Source organism: Canis lupus, chromosome 4 (genome assembly GCF_011100685.1).
Source record: "Canis lupus familiaris isolate Mischka breed German Shepherd chromosome 4, alternate assembly UU_Cfam_GSD_1.0, whole genome shotgun sequence".
NCBI lineage: Eukaryota > Metazoa > Chordata > Mammalia > Carnivora > Canidae > Canis > Canis lupus.
In genome coordinates, this window is record NC_049225.1 from 65,040,861 (window position 1) to 65,061,723 (window position 20,863).

The window sequence follows — 20,863 nt, forward strand, 5'->3', positions numbered from 1 at the left end:
CAAGCTTACTGGAGAAAGGAAAGAGGAAATGTGGGAATCATAGCGTACAAGTTAGGTCGTGAAGCATAACATCTGGAGGTGAGAAATTGTGGGTGATAAAAAACTGGGGGCCGTGAGGCTGAGGACTAAATTCCCTGGACCTTCCAATGAGGTGATGTTGAAGGAAGAACAAAGGGCTTGGAGGGTGAGTTGGTTCTCTTTGCAAAGGAGACTGGGCTTCATCTTATAAGGAACAAGCAGCTCCAAAGAGTTTTAAGTAGGAGAGTGATGTGGCAGTTTAAATCTTGGAAAGGGATCTAGGTTGCAGACAGAGAAATTGGATTTATTATAGGCTAGGGATAAAGCAAAGTTCCCGATCGTATCAGCTTGATGTCATATAGCTTATGTCACACAGCTTCACTGAGCCATGACTGAAGGTTTGTCCTCCAATGTTATAAATAACTTGTCTGTCTCCTCACTATGTTCCCATTCAAACGCTAGTGTTCCCCCCCACCCCGCAAAATCACAATGAAAGTTATCTTTCTTTTCACTGAATGGCCATTATACAGTTCTTATTTTACAAATTTTTCTTGTAGATGCCTCTTTATATATATTCCAAACTTTGACCAAAAATAAAAACCGCACATAGTCCAAAATATTTTCCTTTTTAGCTTTGGCTTTGTTCATTCATTAAAAATGCACTGACAAACAGTTGTGCATCAGGTGCCAGGGGAGGTGCTGCAGGGTATTAGGACAGTAAAAGAAAAGCAACAGTAGGAGTCTGCCCTTTAGGACTAGATGGCCTCATGGAAAAGTCAAATACAATGAAAAACCTGAATTTTAAATGGAAATTCTACAGTGTGAGCTGCAGGAACACCAGGAAGAGAGATTAATTTTGAATAGGAGCTTCCTAGAAGAGGTGGTATTTGAGTTAGACCTTAAAAGACAGACTTTGGATAAGAATTCCTGAAATTAATTTAGTGCTGAGAGCTGCCCAACTCAAGAACCTGAACATACACCATCTCTCTTCTGCAGACTTGTCTGATTTGGTCCATCCCGTTCTTAAGTTTCTGGACTTATTGGCATGCCTTGAAAAACATGAAGGACTGTATGCCTTAAATTTATCTAATAGGCAAAATATGGAAACAACTGATTTTGCAGGCCTGCCTACTCTAAATCAAAGAAACACAAAAGCATTAAGCAGGTAGACTGTAACATCAAATAAGCAAGATATGTAAACCTAGCAATTCTTAACCTCTCCTTGGTCTGAGACAGTTGAGGGGGAAGACATACACTCTTACCTCTAATAGTTTTCACTACGGTGCGGGGGTGGGGGGGTAGGTAGTGTGGGGGAGTCCATAGCACTAGATACACCTGTTCTGTTACCTTGCCAAAGTAGCAACCACCTTCTCTCTGATTTTTATTATTTAATCTTATTTATGGAATGTATCCAATAGTAAGTCTTCCTCTCTTGCTCTAAAATCCCCCATTTGCTGTGAAATAAACATTTTTATTGTCTATGATTAGAGCACAATATGTCCATTTGGTTTCTGCATCTTCTGCTTAAGTCTAGCTTCTAGCCCTTTTAAAAAATTGCTGCCTTATCTCTACCCATTGGCCTTAATGCCTTTGTACATGTGTCTCAGGGCCAATGAAATAATTGGCTGGAATCTACTCATAACATCTGAATTATTACATTTTGCTTGAAGCATTAAAATTTGATTAAGTTTATTCATTCTGAAATTATCCAACATTTTCCAAACTTTTTTTTCTATGTGATATCTTCCTTTAAATTTTAAAGGAATTGATTTAATTTTACTTTCCAATTTTTCTTAATATAGTAGCCTGTTTCCTAAAATATCCCTCCCCCCAATTCTTCTCTGATTCTGTGCTGTTGTTTACTTGTTGGAAAGAGTATGATTAGGATATTAAACAACTGTTTTATTATCTCCATTCCAGAAATCAGATCAGCATGGAAATTATTTTGATTTTTTGTAGTTTCACTTCAAAATAGATAAAAAAGGAAAGCACATTAATTTATATCCTGGTCATCAGGCCAAACTTCTAACATACGGAATCAGATAATGTTAATTAAAAAAAATCAGGATAAAATGAGAATAAGAAAATGAGATTTTTCTGTCTGATAACAGTGTATTTGTGATAACTCATTTCTTCCTCATCAATTTATCTTTTCCTGGATGTTACCACTCACTGGGGAAACACAATACTCATAGTACTCTGTGATTACATCTTTTATAAAGAAGCTGATGGTTGTAATTAGAATGTACATTAATTAGTGAATGGATTCTCCTTTTGATATGTTTGAATCTTATCAATTTTTCTTAATTAGTCCCTTCTCTCCTGAGGGTGCAGAGAAAAAGGATGAAATCTCATCTGTATTTATAAAGAAATGAAAATCTTTATCTTAATTTTTTTTATACTATCTGGGAAGTATCTAAGTATAAGGGAAGAATTTTATTCTTTTCTTCAGATGGTCTTTCCCCAATTTTTTCTTCTAATAAATATAGAAATCCTTCCCTCCAGACACATAAATATATACCCCTACAGATTTATTTTACATATAATTTATGTAAAATTTCAAAGAAATAACACTAAAATGCCTACTGCCTAAAGTTGTTTATTTGGCTTAACAAATTTGAATTTTAGTAAGATACTAAAAGGAGTAAATTAAACGATTAACATCAGGCTAAGGAAAGGACTTTGGCTTTACCTTTCCATCTAAATCATAAGGCAAGTCAATCAAACAACTTTGTGATTGGATGTGTCTTTTGGAAGGCCAGTCTTTTTAACAATGGATAATTGTCACAATGGTCAAGAAAATAAGAGAGAAGAAAATTTAAAGAGTGACTTTCCTTTTTTTTTTTTTTTTTTTTTTTAAGATTTTTATTTATTTGAGTGAGAGTGCAAGAGCACAGAGGGAGAGGGAGAAGCACACTCCCTGCTAAGCAGGAGAGCCTGAGGCAGGGCTCCATCCTAACGCCTGAGATCATGACCTGAGCCAAAGGCAGATGCTTAACTGACTGAGCCACTCATTTGCCCCTAATGAGTGCCTTTCAATGAAGACCTGCACTGTGCGAAGTTTGTTTTCATAATAACCTTAAAATAGCATGCAGATAGCTTCCCTAGGAACCTCCAGACCCACATGGCATCATCCTTCTCTAACTTGCAATCTGACCCAGGAGGCTGACTTGTATGGATTCCATCAATATGCTCACTTGCCCTCTACATTCTGGCAGGGTTTGGCCAATGAGGAGTCCTAGCAGGACACTGGCAGGAGGGCAAAGTTTAGGTTTCCCCTGGTTCCGGGATCATAAGGGCTCCTTGCACTACGTAAGTCCCTCAGCTGAAGGTTCTGGCTCCTTTCAAAGCTGCTGAACTAGAAAGAGATCTCCTGCCAGGTTCTGAGAACTGTTTCTTGTCCTTGTCCTTTTTGGCCCTGGGGATGTAGAACAGCTCTAGTGCTACTAGATTCAGGCTGCTACACTAGACCATGGTTCCCTATAAACCACACTTTTAAAGTAATCTGCTTGTGGGTGACAGAAATTGTATTTCTCATGGGCCACAGGTTTCCTATTGGGAGTCTACCTGATACGGTAGACATATGGTGCTACAACATCTACCGATGATCCTTGATTGAATGCACTGATGAAGCTCAGAGAGGTCATGCGATGTGGCTAATGTCACCTAACTGGTGAGCCTGGAAAGAACAAAGGGCTGTCTAACCAAAGCAGGCTCTGCCCACCATTCTCGAGGCTGTCTGGTCATGAAGAAAGAAATCTATAGATATGTATATATCTCACAATATGTAATGTATGTATTAAGATGTATCGAATACAGAAGATACATAAATGCATAATACATAAATCAGTATCATAAGAAAGTCACAGTTTCCATACCATCCAAAAGAAAACCAGACAGTTCATAAAACTGTCATTGTGAACAGCCTGTCAATAAGCCTGTGGATGCAGGCATAGCATGCTGTAGATAGCAGCATGTATATTGAAGCAATCTTGAGGCAGTCATTTTGACATGGCTTATAAAACAAGCCAGTGGGCATTTTTCCATCTTCTCTTTAGACTATGTGAAAGTACAAAACAGACATACTCCATTCTACCCTGAGGTGCTTCCTGTGATAGGACTGTGGATGAAGAACAAACAGGCAAGGAAAGGGTTGAGGGTCAAGCAAGTGTGGGTGAAGACCAGACAGGTCTATTGCACTCATTATTCAGGGATGAAAAATAATGCTATTATATTTTCATGCAGCTCTTATGATATAGCTGTGTCAAAAAAATCCACACCAATATGCCCTGCATTGCCAGCCTGTTATATGAAAAGCAGATAATCAACTTTTTCTTTTAATAATTTTATTTATTTGAGAGAAAGAGAGAGAGAGAGAGAGCAAGTGCACGAGGCAGGAGAGGGGCAAAGGAAGAAGGAGAAGAAAACTTCCTGCTAATCAGGGAGTCCAATGCAGGGCTCGATCCCAGGAGCCCAAGATGATCAACTTTTTATAAGGACAGGACATTCTCATTATTGTTATTTTTTCATTTCCAGTTATAATGTTTTTAACTCCATAAACAAATAAAGATAATATGTGTATGTATATATATAATCTATCTGCATGTGTATGTACATGTAGGTGTACACATATGTACATCTACAGCTCATTAAACCAATGGAGGGTTTTTCTTCAGTTCTTCTAAGTTAATGGTATTTAAATATCACTATGTTTTTTACAGCTCATTAAAATAAAACAGAAGCATTCAGATGAGAAACTACCTCTCTGTTACATACTGGCAGCTAAAGTGACCAAATAATAATGTACTCACTACTAGCTCATTCATGGAGAAGAAAATAACATAAAAATTTGAACCTTTACACTTACACGAAAAAGAATCGTGTGCAGACATGATCAGTATTTGGGACGACCCATATCTCTCCATGTTTGTGCAGGTCAGGTGAGGTGATCACTGTAAATGGAAGATAAAATTAAAAACTCATTTTATTCTAAGTTACTGTATCCCTCATCTTAGAAATTTAGAAGCAAAAAGCACATGCACAAACACATGAAAAATGTTTAGCCTTATTAGCTGCCAAAATTCTAAGTGAAAACAATGAAATGTAATGTAATGATTTTGTTTTAAATACCATCAGTTTAACAATAGGAAGGGAATCACTTGTTTTTTTTTTTTTTTAAGTCACTTGTTTTCGTTTATTATTATCAAAAGCAAATAATCCTGACTCGGGGATGATGTAGAAAGCAACTTTGTGTCCTCCAATAACTATCAAGGGTTGAAAACTTAAAAGGCAGTTAACAGTGGCTACTGAAATTCCCAGCAGAAGAAGAAAAATGCTTTTTTTAGTCAAGGTTAGATTTTATAGCAAGAACAAAGAGAAGTATATGATCTTGCAAATCGCCTATCAATTTGTCTACCCCAAGTTCAGAATAGAAGAATGATTTCAGTGTAGAAACAGAAAGACCTATCAGGTTCTGTTCTTAGTGCTTGGTTCATCTTTCACATTTCTCATGGTATGATAGATTCCAAAACCAACTTAAAGAGGAAGGCGGCATATTCACAAAAGAGATTAGCAATACTTGATCAGAAAAATATAATTACCATTCTGAGATATCTGCCAAGAATAAAATACAGCACTGTTTGAATTCTTGCCAATTCTGCTCTGTTTTTCACCTATATTAAGATCTCAATTGTACCTGTTTTCCATCTGTGCTCTTAGTGAAGGTCGCAAGGAATAATGCTTTCACTAACCCATTATGAGCATTCTGGAAATACAGTCAAATTCTTAAATACAGATAACATAGAGAATTAACTCTGTGAAGTTTGTAAAACTTTCAACCTACCTTCACATAAGGCTATGCATTTTAAATTACGGCTTTGCAGAAATTGGGATTGCTGTCCTTTTTTCTGTGACTAAATTCCAAAAGAATTTGAAAATCAGAGTGAAAATAGGGCAGTTGCTCAAGTGAAAAAAGAACTCATCATCATTAAGAAATAATAGCCACTAAGATAACTCCAGATTTAAAAAAAAAAAAAAAAAAAAAACCTATCTAGACTAGCAGGGATATCCTTGAAATCTTTCTTTAATGTCAAGCTGTATTTGTTATAACACTTAATTTCTGTACATAATCATTATTAAATCACTCTCAAGATAAGTGAACTAAAGATGCTCAATTAAAGTTTAACAGCCTCACATCACAGAATTAGAACTCAAATTTATATTCATTGGAAGCCTCGCATCCTCATTTCAAGGGAAACAAAATAAAAATTGCATGATCTTTTCAAACATTATGATCAGTTATTCCAGATCATCTAACTCACCCAAAACCAACCTATTTTCACAGCACCATTAACTAAGCTGCAGAGGTTTCAGGAAAATTTCATGCAGAAAATCTGTAGTTTTTTGTTTTTGATATTAGGTTAGCCATATGTTTTTTTCCCCAATTTAAAATCACATTACTCCTTAAGTAGATTTCTAATTTGTTCAGAATGGTTGTTTCTATTGAAACAACAAGGGATTCATGCTTGTTCTTTTCTCTGCCTTGAATTCTTTCTCCTATACGGCTCATGCACCCACTGCCTCGAGTCTCCACATAGTAACCTCAGATGGAACATCCATTCCTGACTACCCCAAGCAATACTCATTCTTGTTTCCCCCTTCCACTCCATGGTATTTGCCCTGATTTTTCTCCATTTTTCTCTACCATCTAGCATTCTTTCTATCTAAACATATATTTAATTTGTTAATAGCCACTCAACAGTCTCAGAGGAATTCTCTAATGCTTTTTTGTTCTATTTTTGACTGTCACGATAGCTCAATGCCTAGGAATCTCTAACATTATAGTAGGAGCTTAATAAATACTTGCTGAGTATTTTTCAATAAAGGCATTTTGATTATCACATTTTAGGGTAGATTTTATGTCTTTTGAGTAATGGCCATTTGAAATAACTCTGCAGACTTATAAAGCCTGCGTGCTTATGGAAATCCTGCTGGCTAATGAAGCTAGAGCTCACTCATCACATGCAGCCACTCGAGTCACTACAACACCTGTGATGCACTGCTGCTTTTACTGCTTGACGCCGGCTCATCTTTGGCTGTCACCTTCTGCTTCTTGTTCATCCCTGAAAACACCAACAAAATAATAATTTAGGAACAAAGCTATGCAACATCCCTCAAATACAATCCAGTGACACTGCAAAGTTCCACTTTAGGCAAAGACTTTGTGGCATAGAGGACCATGATGGGTGCCAGGAGAAGCTGCTGTGACCTGGGGTGGAAGTTCTGATAGTGTTAAAAATTAGATGATTCAGTTTGGTTTTCTTTGTACTGAAAACAGAGATTGTTGATCTATATTTAATTCGGTGTGGAATTTACTGTATTTTCTAATAAAGGAAAATAATGCAAGTTCTTTTGTCTTTAATACTCACAAGTTTTAGCTTACTCTGTTAATGCCAGGACTTTTTACTTTGTGAAAGATTTTAGATAGAACTAAAATTCATATCTGTTTTAGAATAGATAGATATTTTTCTATATTTTATTTGGAAAACTGTCCAAAATTGAGAAGTACGTTGTGTTTTTTTTGTTGTTGTTGCTATTTTAGTAAAGTCTTGATGAGAATGAGTAAGTTGCCACTGGTGTAAATATAATTCTTTCCAAGTTAGACATACCCCTAAAGGTGCAGAGGTGGAGAAGGCCAAGCTGAGGAACAAGGCGTAGGGTTTCAGACATGTACTTCTGTGAGAAAAATCCCTCAGAGGGAATGTCCTGTTCTCTACTCCTGAAACTCGCAGCCTGAAAGCCAACTACAAAGTTACTTCACAGTACTTGAAGTCTTACCAATGCTGAGGATGTCTTTTATTAAACTGGTTTCATTTTAGTTTTTCATTGTGTTATGTTTTAATGAGATTTATCATCTGATTTATGCTGATTTTAATTTGTTTTGTCCTTTTAATTATATTATTCTATTTTCTCTATTACCTTATTCTTCCTGGTATTTATTTTTTTAGTGTTATTTTGACATACTGTATCTTCAAAGGTTGTTGCAACAATATTTCTCAAGCCATGGGCTTTTCTACAATGTGACTTGGCCACTCTTTCATTCAGGGATGGAGTCTAATACCCCAACCCTCAAAGATGGAGGAGTTTGTAACTGTTTTGACCTATAGCATATGTGGGAAGTGTCACCATGTGACTTGTGAGGCTGAGCCAAAAAGCCTACAAAGTCCACCTGGTGCTCTCAGGACATGTGTTCTGGAAAAGGTTGGGGTGGAACCCTGAGAAACAACTTGCTGTGGTTGAAAGAGCATGAACTTAGGCAAAGGAATTAGATGGTTAACATTTACCTGGTTATGAGACCTCTCAGGATATCCTTTTCTATAATAAAGCATCTTAAGACTTACTAACCAGGTACCACATGAATGACATCTCCTGAAGTTGTGCAATACAATCACATAATTGTACATACGCAGGAGTACACAAGCAAAACCAATTATACATGCAGGTATATGAATATAAAAATATTTGAAAGTCTGAAGGGGAATACGGAGAACACTGAGGTTGGGGAGAAGGAAAAAAAAATTTCACTTGTTATTTTATACAGTTCTATGTAGTTCCAATTTCTTTTTTTTTTTTTCAATTTCTTTATAGTGAGCACAATTACTTTACGTTTAAACACAGTAAGTTAGTAAGTTGTTGCCCCCCTCAAAAAAAATCATACCAATCATTGCAAAGTATTCCCCCAAATTTAAAAGTGCAAAGAAATCACCCCAAATTCCACCACCTGGAATAAGGATAAGGAATGCTAACAATGTCATGATCATTCTTTTCATATTTTGAATTTACCAGGCTCCTCTCTAGCACATGCTTTCAATTTTTTCCAAAATAATTTTTTCGTAAGTTTCACCAAACAAGATGTCAATAAGTAGGGTGATTGTGGGGGTGTTTTTCTAATCTTAAGTTTTCCATACTGTTCAAAATTTCTTTATATGATATATAATAATTCAAAGATAAGATGTTGGCATGATACAGAGTTACAATCCATGGCCGTGAACTACTATATACAAATACTTTTCAGTGCTCTACAAAATGTTTTACACATACTGCATTCTCAATATTTCCTTGTGGATGGAATAAATGTAGAAACTACTCAACAAGACTGAAATTAATTTTGAAATTGAAAAACCACATATTCTACTAGGATATTTTATGTATATAATATATATATACTAGGATATTTTAAATTCATACTGACATGTGAGCTTTGTTTTCGCTTCTGACATATACCAAATGAATTAAATGCAAATATATCAAGTAAGTTTCAGTCACTTGATATAACAAAAACCTCACAAACTTGAGGTTAGAAATGAAACACAAGCTTACCTGAGTAACCAAAAGATATGCTTGACATTGGACTAAGATAGATTCCACTTCCATACATTGCACCATGGAGCTAAAAGGGGGAGAGAAAGTGGACAGTCAATGGTTTCAAAGGTCAATATTTTACAAAAGAAAGGAATCAGTCTTATGTTGGGAGGATTAACTCTTAGAAAACGATAAAGTGCTTTCCTAAGGTCTAACGTGAAAATAATACTACTGATACCCTTGTCTTCAAAATTCAGTGAGTTGATATATGAACAGACATAGCCAAAGAAAAAAATCCTTGATAAAGGTTTTCCACTTGACCTATGACAAAGACAGTCACTTATAAAGTACTATAATAGGTTTTTATGTTAATGACTCCAAAATACTGAAAACAAAACAGTCTGAATTATACACGACAGAGCTGTGATTAGGACTCACATGGTAGTATATCAACAAAGTAGCCTACTCAGGCTTTCATTATGCAATGCTGTCAACCCATTCTTATCTCCTCTAAACTTGTAGGTTACAAGTTTCATTAACTGAAACTTTCTGACTGGTCTAAGAAAGTACTCAGGACAATAAAAATTCTCTCTCATGAGCTCTACATTTTAGGGCCCCTGTACCCTAGTCGTTACTAACTAAATACTAATTCAGTAAGTGTGTGTTTATGGATATTTGCATTTAACTGTATCATCTTAACTGTCATTGGAGCGTGAGATCCAGCAGAGCTGACGGGATTGAGCATATCATTTTCTGACCTCTTTCCATAGTCAGATAAAAATCAGCTGAATGAGAGCGAAGTGGGGGTGTTGGAGGTGAAAGGCAGAAATAAAGAGAAACACTATAGCCACAATAACTCCCAGTGCTGCCTCAGAGACCATGAATCAGGCAGCAGATGGTTCTTTGGTGTCCAATCTCTCTCTTGCTGATTCTTAGCACTACTTTCTTCTTGTAAAGTATTTACACTGAGGCAGTGCTCAAGAAATCTGTGTTGAATTAGCAGACAGAATGCTTGTGTGGTTTTCTTTCTGCATGATAACTTTTTTTCTACTTAAATTCAAAGTGATTTTACAGTTTTCTCATAGGGAATTCAATTTATTTTTCTTTTCATCCCTATATGGTGTATAGGTCCATTCTGCTTCAGTTATTTTATGAATATTTCTTATACCTGTTAGAAATTCTATATAATTTTTGAAGCCCACTTGCTTCCCCTTTTTCATAATAAAAAAGCACCAGGATTGCTTATTGAACTCTTACACTAAAGCATATATGGTCTTGTGAAAGCATTCAGAACATTTACCTGCAGTCTAGTATTAGAAGCAACAACCAGACCATTCCTCAGGATAGAATGCCAGTTTTCAATGTGTGAGCCACTAAAGCACAGAGGAGGGGAAGGACAAAGTAAAACCAAACATTAATAATCTTCTAAAGTAAAAAAAAAAAAAAAAAAAAAAAATAATCTTCTAAAGTGGCCACAATACAATAAGTCATGTACCATCTGAAAGTCTTGAATATCCAAGACAAGTCTCAGGCAGGGGACTATTCAGGGTTAATAGCCAACTACTAAAAGAATGTTTTCCTCCCCACACGTTTCTGGGAGACCAAGCCATACTCACTGAAATGCAAAGGTGCTTCCAAAGAGTTTTTTAGCAGCTCTAAAATTAGATTCTTTGGCTGGTGGACTGCTGAGAAGAAGGAACTGATGTGGAGTATGCATAAACTTCAGTTGCTGCCATTTAAAATAATGACAAATGAAAATACGTCAAAACTAACACGTATCAGACTGATGACAATTTCAAATTTTACTGGTTTAAGAATTATCTAGATTCAAGCCACACTAACTTACATTAACAAGACCATTCATTAAAAAGAAAGACCCGCATAAATGATAAATCATATGGAGTTGCTGATATGAAGGGTAATTCTTTAGGCTAATGGAAAAGTAATAGGAGACAGACAATTCAAAGTCATTTATATTTAGCTTTGGAATACACTCCGTAATCATGTCCGAGCAGATCTGCCTTCCTAATTATGTTTCTTTTTAAGACTTTTATTATTAAATTCCCTAAGTATACAGTAGCTATTCAACTGGGGAAATATCTGAGTTTGCTAAGCAGAAAAGTTAGTTCAAGATTTTAAAATTGCAAAAATTATCATCATGCTTTATTTGCATATATTTATAAAATTGTAAATTGCCTACATTCAAATATAGTTTCCCCTTTGTTCATGAAAAGAAATTAAAACAGAATCTTTTGAATTAGTCACTTGACAAAATTTTTTAATTGCTGCCCTTTCACTTAGGAATATATTTATATAGGACGACAATACAAAGGAAATCTCACAGTTTAGAGTTTCATAGACAGGAAAGCTAAGATTCTGGATACTGTTCTTTTTAGGTTTTTGATCAGAACTGAAATCAGAGTCCATTAGCTTTTCCTTTATTTGTAAGTGTATTAAGCCGATAAGGCAATATCTTCTCTGCTCTGGAAAAGTGGAGCTGTGCCAACAAGAAACTGACAATGATAAAAAGCACATTACCTGTTTCTGGTCAATCTCGATTCTTCCTATCACTTGTGGAATAACTAAATGATTTCATACTGACCCTTTTACTTACTGAAAAGTTCGGGGCAGCAGCCTGAATTTGAATTTGATTTCTTGGGAAAACCTGGAGCTGGTGTACATATGGTAATTTCAAACTGAGGAATTAGGGCTAACCTGAGATTACTTCAATTTTCTGAAGAAGCTGACTAAAAATCACAAGAATCACTTCTCCCACTAGTCAGGACTCTTCCCTTTCTGTATATATAAGTGAAAAACCAACTTACCCTGTTAACTGGCAGTTTCACAATATGTGACCTATTACTTGAAATAACCCTGAAATTAATTAAAATAATCCATCAGTCACAAATATATGCCAAATATATTTAATGATTTTTTTCCTTAGTTGGCAAGTGATTGAAACTTATGTTTACTGTGACATTAACTAAATTAAGTAATCATTTTACTTATTACATCACTTTTCTTTGCTTCCTGAAGCAATTTAAAGAGCTTATGTAACAAAAAAGAACGTTTTAATCCGAGAAGTAGTTCCTTAGAGCCTAAGAGATAATGATTTTTAATTATTACAACCTCAGATATCAGCAAAATGAACATTTCTAAACATACTTTTAAAGGATGATCATCTAGATGCAAAGCTGATTCACACATCTGCTTCCTTGGCTCTTCCCTACATTGTCTAATTAATAATCAGTTTTGGCGAAGACCTTTTTCTTTCTTTAAATATATGAGGATCATTGTGCTGATATATACAGTGGTTTGTACACAAAAGCTTATTCACCATATTTAGACGCTGAGTTTGAAAAACATTACATTCAGGTATCTGAAAGAACTAGTTATTTTGTGTTTTTCAGTACAGAAATTAATAACTAGGGAAAACTCTAAAAAAATATTTTGGTGGATTTTTTTTCTCCTTGAAAGAAGAGTGACTAACAAACAAGCTGAAGAAAATGATCACAAATAATTAAAAGTTAATAATCAGGCTGACTACAGGGTGGGGGGGATTAGATATTTGAGATTTTTACCTTCATTTTGAATATGGCAATGTGAGAATGTAAAAAATTACAGTGAAAAATATGTTATTCTACTCAATCAAAATTTCAATAATAGGTCATAACAGATACAAAGAAGGAAGACCTCCAAATCTAATTTTTAAAGTTTTAATACACTAAATGATTATTGTAAAATTCTAAATGAAAGTAACCAGAATCATTCCTTCTCCTTTGCCTATCTTTCCATAATTTTTAAAAACTTCCTGGTTGCAGCATAAAATAGGTCTTATTCAGATCAATCTCTTGTAATCTTTACATTTGTATTACTGCATTTATAATCATGGTGAATTCCATTGTCCTTAAGTTTTCAGTGATTTCAAAGAGATTTGTATATAAAACCCTTATAGATATGGGGAGTAGATACTATTGTCTTCATTTTGCAAATAAGAAACCAGAGGGCAAAGGCTCTGAAGCAGGTGTGGTAGGAAGGGTGTTCTCAACTGGCTCTCCTATTATCAGGTGAGCCCTCCTAGTTTCCATGCAGGTTATACCCCTCACCAGGCTCACTCTGAACAGAGCATCATCTGCAGCCATCAAACAGAGTTCATCAAATTTATACTGTTCTTGTTAAGACAGACATTTTAGAAAGATTTTCAATAAGTGTTTGAAACAGTGAGTTTTGTCACTTAGTCCCCAGTTAACTAGAAAATTAAATGAACCAAAACAGCTTCACCATATAATCCAGCTAATCACATTTTTTAAAACTATAGACAAACTGCTGTCAAATACATTGTATATCTGTGTAGTGCATAGGACAGCATTTTCTTCCCCTTGTGATATACAAGTTTTAATTAAAGTGAGAGTCATTAAGGACTCTGATTGTAAAATCACCAGGCCTCAGAGGCTTGTAGAACTGTAGCATTGCAGGTCTTGTAAAATAGGCCTTTTTTTTCCCCCTTAAAGAAGGCAGTAGAAAATGATTCTGTTTTCATTAAAAGGAAAACTAAAATTTTATACCATTGCAGTAGGGGATGAGCAAGGGGGTCTTGTTTATCCATCTGCTTCTTGATTTCCAGATATGGTGCCTGGAAAATAAGTCATTATACTTCTTGTAAACATTCCTTTTTTTCCTTTTAATTTTTTCCTTTATGCAAAAGGAAAATGAGGTTGAACAGGTATGTCTAATCTAGTTAAACCCGGAAGTTTGTGGCTGTGACAAGGTAACAGCAACAATTACCCTACGTGTCCCCCTACACCATCAAGTGATGTGAACTTTCAACTTCATGGGGCACAATGGACTTGCCCCAACATTTTGCTCCAGAGGCTTCCTCAAGCTTTAGCCTGGCTCCCATGCACTAGGCCATGTCTAAAGGTGATCCTAGGCCCCCTGCTGAGTCTCTGATGGAGAAAAACTCAGTGCTGCCTAAAGACACAAGGTACCTACCTTGTACCCACCAACACTGCTAGCCTTCTAGTAATTTTCTACTCATCTCTCCTGTTATTTCCTATTCCCCACAGACCCCTACTTTTCCATGGCTCCCTCTCTTTCTCTGCTCTCACTTAAAAAAACCCAGCCACTTTTGTCTTACTTGGAGGTGACCTCCCTCGCACTGCAAGTCACTCTCCCCCACCGTAGCCCTCAAGTTAAGTTTATCCCTTTAACAAGTGTCAGGTGCTGTTTCTCTTTGAGCATGACTGTTTTTACCTTTTAGCTAACATTAAAAGCAAAACTTGTAATAGTTACCCTTCACACTCATATCTGAAGGTACTGACTTAGGTGCAGAGCTTTACAAGAGACAACTGGACAATATTTACATAAGAAGAACCCTTCTTTTCAAAGTATTTAATGGAATTTACCCAGACAATTAACCTTTTCACAGAACAAAAGGCAATCCATCTGTGACAATTTAGGTCTATCTAGAAAGCAGTAAGTACCTTCTAGAAAATAGGACAATATAATGTTAAATTTACTTGGAGAGGAGTAAAGGTTTTGACGCAATAAAATCTGACAGCATCCCTAAGGAATGCACACTGGAAGGGGGTGCAGCATTACTATTTACTATCTTGACAGTGAAGAAGCTAAGCATCAAGCAATTAAGCAACTTGCCCAAGGTCACAGGCCGCATCACTGATGAGCAAATTATACAACACAGACCTCTGACTTACTAGGCTGACACCCAATCATCTCCACTGCCTTCTATTAAAATAGCTTACACATGACCCAGAATAAAGGGAGTAAATTTTGGCAGAGAGCTGATCCCAGAGTCAACATTTTGTAGCTATTTTCGTTCAAGAATGATCTGGGTCTGGGGTATAGTATAATAAATATCCTATTGCCACCAAAGCCTTTGGTGACTAAAAAATGTTTACTTAACTTTGTTTAAGCCACTGGAGTAGGTTCATGTTTTCCCCCAAGCGGAAATGCTTCACTGTTTTCCTTTCCTTATACAAATAATAAATATTTGTTTGAAAAGGAATTCAGGTGATACAGAAAAGTATGGCATAGAAAAACAACTAGCAAAAAAAAGAGAAAAAAAAAAAGAAAAACAACTAGCAAGGATGATGGTTTTTAAGCAAATAATATAACTTGTGAATTAAAGATCTCTGTTTACCATCATCCGACACACGCTATTTGTTGAACAAATGGATGAATATTTGATTACATGAATAAATAACTATCCAAAGACTCAAAACTCAAATCTGAGAATGCAAAAATGTACTTGGGAGCACATTTTCAAGTACAGTGGAGGTGATAGGGAAGAAGGGAGGAGTGGCACAGAAGATTTGCAGGCCTCAAGGAATCCAATACTTTTTCCAAAAGACAGAAATGACGTAGGATAACACTTACAAGCCCCCAGGGTCTCTAAGGCAGTGCAAGCCTTGAAACCACCGTATGCAAACCAAACCCATAGTGTGTATTGTTGTCAATTATAGATTATTAATTTCTACTTATCACGATGAGTTTTAAGCCTTTCTCCAAATCTTTGGCAATGGATAGGCCTCAATAATTCAGTAGTATTTGCTTTCCGAAGAGCTAGACGATAGCCCAGTGGTATGTTAAGACTTTCATAATAAACCTCAATTCTTGCTCATCAAACATCACCAAGCCTCCGTAATGTCTACAAATATAATAAACTCAATACTCTCGAGGAGTCTTGTGTCCTCCAAAGTTGTTTTGAGATTCTATGTTCTAAACTATTTACGTTCAATTTACATGATAGAATATTTGTTTTTCTTTTAACATTAAAATAATGTGCTAAAATAAAATCACTACTGTTAATTAAAACGGAAAGTCTAGGAAGATGGTACCAAATTTAACCCTTGCTTTAAGGTATTCGACACATCTCCACATACTCCAATTGTTGCAGAGAACATTAGGATCACAATTATGCAATTACCTTCCAAAAGTCCCAGTGGTAGCCCACCAGTACACTGACGTAATTTAATTAAAACGTCCTAGTACGCCACAATCTTTATTTTTAAAGTACTTTAATTATACTCCCATCTAACAGAAAAATCTACATTTCACTACACAGCCAATACTCTCAGACATTTTTAAAATACGATTTTACTCAAGCAAAACTGAACCATACAAGACCACAAGATGATATACTTACTTGCGTCATTTCTCTGATAGAAGTTATGCTATCCAGCGCTTTCATTACTCGATCATAGTTCTTCTTCTGTTCGAATGGAAAGAAAAACAGTATTCACTATAAGCCTTTGCAGGCCTACAAATTACTAGAGGAACATATTTCTGTACATGGATTTTCCATCAGACTTGATTTGAAAGCACTGACTGTGTTGTGTACATAAAATGGAAGGCTTTAAAATAAGATAATTCTAGGATGTACGATGTATAACTGAGAGGGAAGAAAAGAGAAAGCAATACCAATCCTAATATAAGTACATAAAATCATGTTTAGCTTACAGGGGGAAAAGTATAAATACAAAAAAAAAAAAAGATATTGGGCTCCTGATTCTTAATTTCACTAAAAAGAAAACTAAGCCGTGATGAATAAAATAAGAATAGAATCTTTCTAAAATACAAAAATCCACTTTAAATCTTGCAATATCATTTTGCTTCTATTTTCTTTTGATTGAAAGACTGTTACCAAAAGAGTAGACTAGTTGAATAGTTAGTGTATAAATGACACCACACACTTAACTTATAATTCATCTTTAGGGATACTGTAGCTATGTGTACTGTTGCCACTTATGAAGGAAGGAAGCTTTTCCAAGGGCATTTTATATAGCCATTGTTTCTACAAAATGATTTCAAGATGGATAGTAATAGAAACTAAGGCAATTTTGGCTCAAATTTTGAAAATTTTGCTCTCTCAGAAGGATCCTGCCTCATCTCCACAAATATCTATAAAATTGTTTTCTTAAGAAATGCCAGTTGGTCAACAATATGGCATTACTTATTATTATTATTACTTTCACTGATCTTCAGATAACTGGGGAGGAGGAAGGAAGAAGGTGAGGAAAGATTAGGTAAAAATACAAAAGAAAAGCAAAAATCGGTTCTTTTATCCACAACATTTAAAATGACAATGAGGTGATACTAAAGCTAGAATCTCAAAAAATGGTGAAATTAAATTCATCATATCAACCATCACCACGCAATTTATTACTGCTATGCACCTGCCCTTCAGGCAGACAGTATGTATAAAGATGGCAATTTGAGAGGATGAAGTGGGTCTAGTTTCATAAAGACAAAGTTCTGAAAGTGATTTTAATAGATGAAAGGATGGGGAAGTGAGATATGGGAAAGATCAAAGGAGGCTGTAAATTGAGTTTTGGGGAAAGAACCGTATCTACTAGATGGATATGTGGTCCACAACAGGTCAGGGATGGGCCTGATGAATGAGTAGGACAGGAGGAAGAAAGTGAGAAGGACTAAAATCACAGCTGCTGCTACAGGGGATGGTTGGGGCATGCAAGGACAAGTACTCACCCTGGGGTTGAAGGCCAGCATCTGAGGATCATTAGGATCCACCACAGAAGGATATGGCTCGAAAATGACAACTTTTCTAGGAGATTCCAATGCAGACCTACACATGGAGACCAGTAGATCTACCACCTTGAAACACATACATAAAACAGTTAGTGTCCCTGGTGTCTTAGCACACACTTTGTCATTCATTACTCCTCCCTCTCATGGTCATGGAAGTTAAGTAGGAAAGCCTCAGAATTGCTATCAACTTCTCAAATCTGTAATTTATGGCTTCAGACCACATTTGACCAAACTTAACCATTAGCTTGAAATAGCTGACATGCGTTGCTGTTGCTTCCAATTATGTCCTGGTATGTCTTTGTTATGAACTCGTATTATGCTCCAACATTGCTCTAGGCTCTATGGCAGACATGCACAAGAGAGACAGCTCCTCTCTCACAGAATTTATATTCTAATGGAGAAGATGCACAAAAAAATAATCAGTTCACTATATGCTCAAATATATTTCTGGTTGTGTTGAATGCTGTAGTAAATATTAAGCAGGTGTTAGAGACTTCAAAATGGCTAGGAAGGTCGTAATACTTAAACAGAGACCAGAGTGAAGATAAGAGAAGGAGATACAGCTCTGGGAGAAACCATTCCAGGTGATGGAAACTGCAAATTCAGGAAGTGAGTCTGATGTGCTCCAAGAACAGTAAAGCTCCTGACATCATCTTACTTCTTACTCTCTGCCTATGGCCATTAATAAATGAACTTGGATATGCTAAATATGATGGTTTTATTCCTATGTCCTTCTGGGACCTCTTACTACAATTAAGAAGCAGTGTTATTTAATGGTTAGAGCAAAGCTCCTCTCTCCAATTCCCAAAACAATATGCTTCTGGCAAATGAATCAAGAAAACCAACACTGTCTAAATGGAGAGAAGGAACCAGAACAGACATCCCTATAGTGTGAAGATAAGGGACATCATAAGGAAAGCAGTGGACTTAATCTTTACAGAGAAAAATATTTCTAGGAATTTTTTAGACAGGCATTTATAAAATGTACAGTAAGAGTAAAACAATGTTTGATTCTGTGGTTAATGAGAGGGGCACAGTGACCTAATGACAGTAGGGCTCACTATGTTGTATATATACTCACAAAACACATCCACCCCAATCACAGCATCCAGAATTTCCAGTGACCTAAAATAATCAGCAACACTCAAGCCATTGGATATGTGATCTATAAATAACACTTCCAAAGTACATAGATATATATCCCATAAGACTCACTCAGGAAACAGTAGAACTGAAACAGCTTATACATTTTCAACACACTATTTCACTTATGTGTGTGTGTGTGTGTGTATATATAAATATATATATGTGTGTGTGTGTGTATATATATATATATGATTTCAAAGCAATAGATAGAATAAAGATATAATAAAATCCTTTTTTGGCTTCTGTACCCACACTCACATTCCTTCTACCCAGAGAGATGCGCTTTAACCTAGATACAAATTGTTTTGGGCATTATCTGTTCTCCCAATAAAAGAAAAATCCAAATAAAAACTCCTGAAAAAGAATAATCAGTAAAATAAAATAGCCTTTTCTGAAACTCTGGTGGTGGGGAGGGAATTGGTGCTATCTTATAAAAAAAAAATTAATTAAAAAATTCACATGTCACAGTATGAAATTGAAGCTTTAAAAAGGTATATGCCCTTTATGTATAGGGTCAAATGGTCTACAAGAGTACTAAAACCACTCAATGGAAAAAGAATGGCTTTTTCTATAAATGATGGTGGAAAAACTGGATATCCATATGCAAAAAGAAATGAAGTTGAATGCCTATCTTATACCACACACAAAAATTAACTCAAAATGGCATAAAGATCTAAACATAAGACCTTAAGCTATAAAATTCCTACAGTGTGGGAAAAACATGACACTGGACCTGGCAATGATTTCTTGGATTGAGACCACAGCACAAACAATAAAACAAAAATAGACAAATGGGACTATATCAAACTTAAAAACTCTGGTGCATCAGAGGACACAATCAATAGAGTGAAAAGGCATGGGATGGGAGAAAACATTTGCAAATCAGATATTTGAAACAAGGTTAATATCCAGAATATATAAAGAGTTCTTACAACTAACAAGAATAAATTAAATAATTTGATTTAAAAATGGGCAAAAATCCCAGATAGACAATTCATTAAAGAAGACATACAGCTGGCCAACAAGTCCACGAAAAGATGATCAACATCACTAATCATCAGAGAAATGCAAATGAAAACCATAATGAGGTATCACCTCACAACCAGCAGGATGGTGTCTATCAAAAAACAAAAACAAAAACTCAGAAAATAACAAGTGTTGAGCACATGAGGAAATTGGAGCCTTTGTACATTGTTGATGGGATTATAAAATGGTGCAGCCATTACAGAAAACACTATGGAAGCCCCTCAAGAAGTTAATAATAGAACTTCCATATAATCTTGACAAGAAGGGACAATCCCACTTCTGGATATATAGCCAAAATAATTCAAAGAAGATCTTAAAGATATTATTTGCACACCCATATTCACAGCAGCATTATTTGCAATAGCCAAAAGATGGAAGCAACCAAAATGTCCATTGACAGTTGAATGGATAAACAATATGTGGTATGTACATGCAGGAAATATTATTCAGCCTACAAATGGAAAATTCTGTCATATGCTACAACATTGTTGAACATTACGCTAAGTGAAATAAACCAGTATAAAATAAACCAGTATAAAATAAACCACCAAAAGACAAATACTGTAAGATTCCACTTATAAGGTATTTAAAGTAGTCAAATTCATAGAAACACAAAGCAGAATGATGATTACATAAGGGGAATTGTTTAATGGACATAGAGCTTCAGTTCTGCAAGATGAAAAAGTTATGGAAATCTATTTCACGACAAGTCAAATGGCACTACTGAAGTGTATACTTAAAAAAC

General features: G+C 35.6%; 1 protein-coding gene across 7 annotated transcripts in view; it reads right to left on the bottom strand.

Annotated features, from left to right (window-relative positions):
- PARP8 (poly(ADP-ribose) polymerase family member 8) overlaps nt 1-20,863 on the bottom strand; it is a 172,598-nt gene that overhangs the window by 9,833 nt on the left and 141,902 nt on the right. For 5 of the 7 annotated variants that reach the window (XR_005358488.1, XM_038535141.1, XM_038535139.1 and 2 more), the window contains 10 exons: nt 17,887-18,012; nt 16,544-16,609; nt 13,944-14,011; nt 12,204-12,252; nt 10,995-11,107; nt 10,679-10,751; nt 9,397-9,466; nt 7,066-7,139; nt 5,861-5,930; nt 4,886-4,970 (listed from right to left, as the gene is read on the bottom strand). Coding sequence is in view for 4 of the 7 variants with exons in the window: in XM_038535141.1 (XP_038391069.1) it covers nt 4,886-4,970; nt 5,861-5,930; nt 7,066-7,139; nt 9,397-9,466; nt 10,679-10,751; nt 10,995-11,107; nt 12,204-12,252; nt 13,944-14,011; nt 16,544-16,609; nt 17,887-18,012 (794 nt within the window). In the remaining 3 variants the exon portion in view is untranslated. The remainder of the gene's footprint in view (nt 1-4,885; nt 4,971-5,860; nt 5,931-7,065; nt 7,140-9,396; nt 9,467-10,678; nt 10,752-10,994; nt 11,108-12,203; nt 12,253-13,943; nt 14,012-16,543; nt 16,610-17,886; nt 18,013-20,863) is intronic. The other 2 variants (XR_005358489.1, XR_005358490.1) reach the window with 1 other exon arrangement.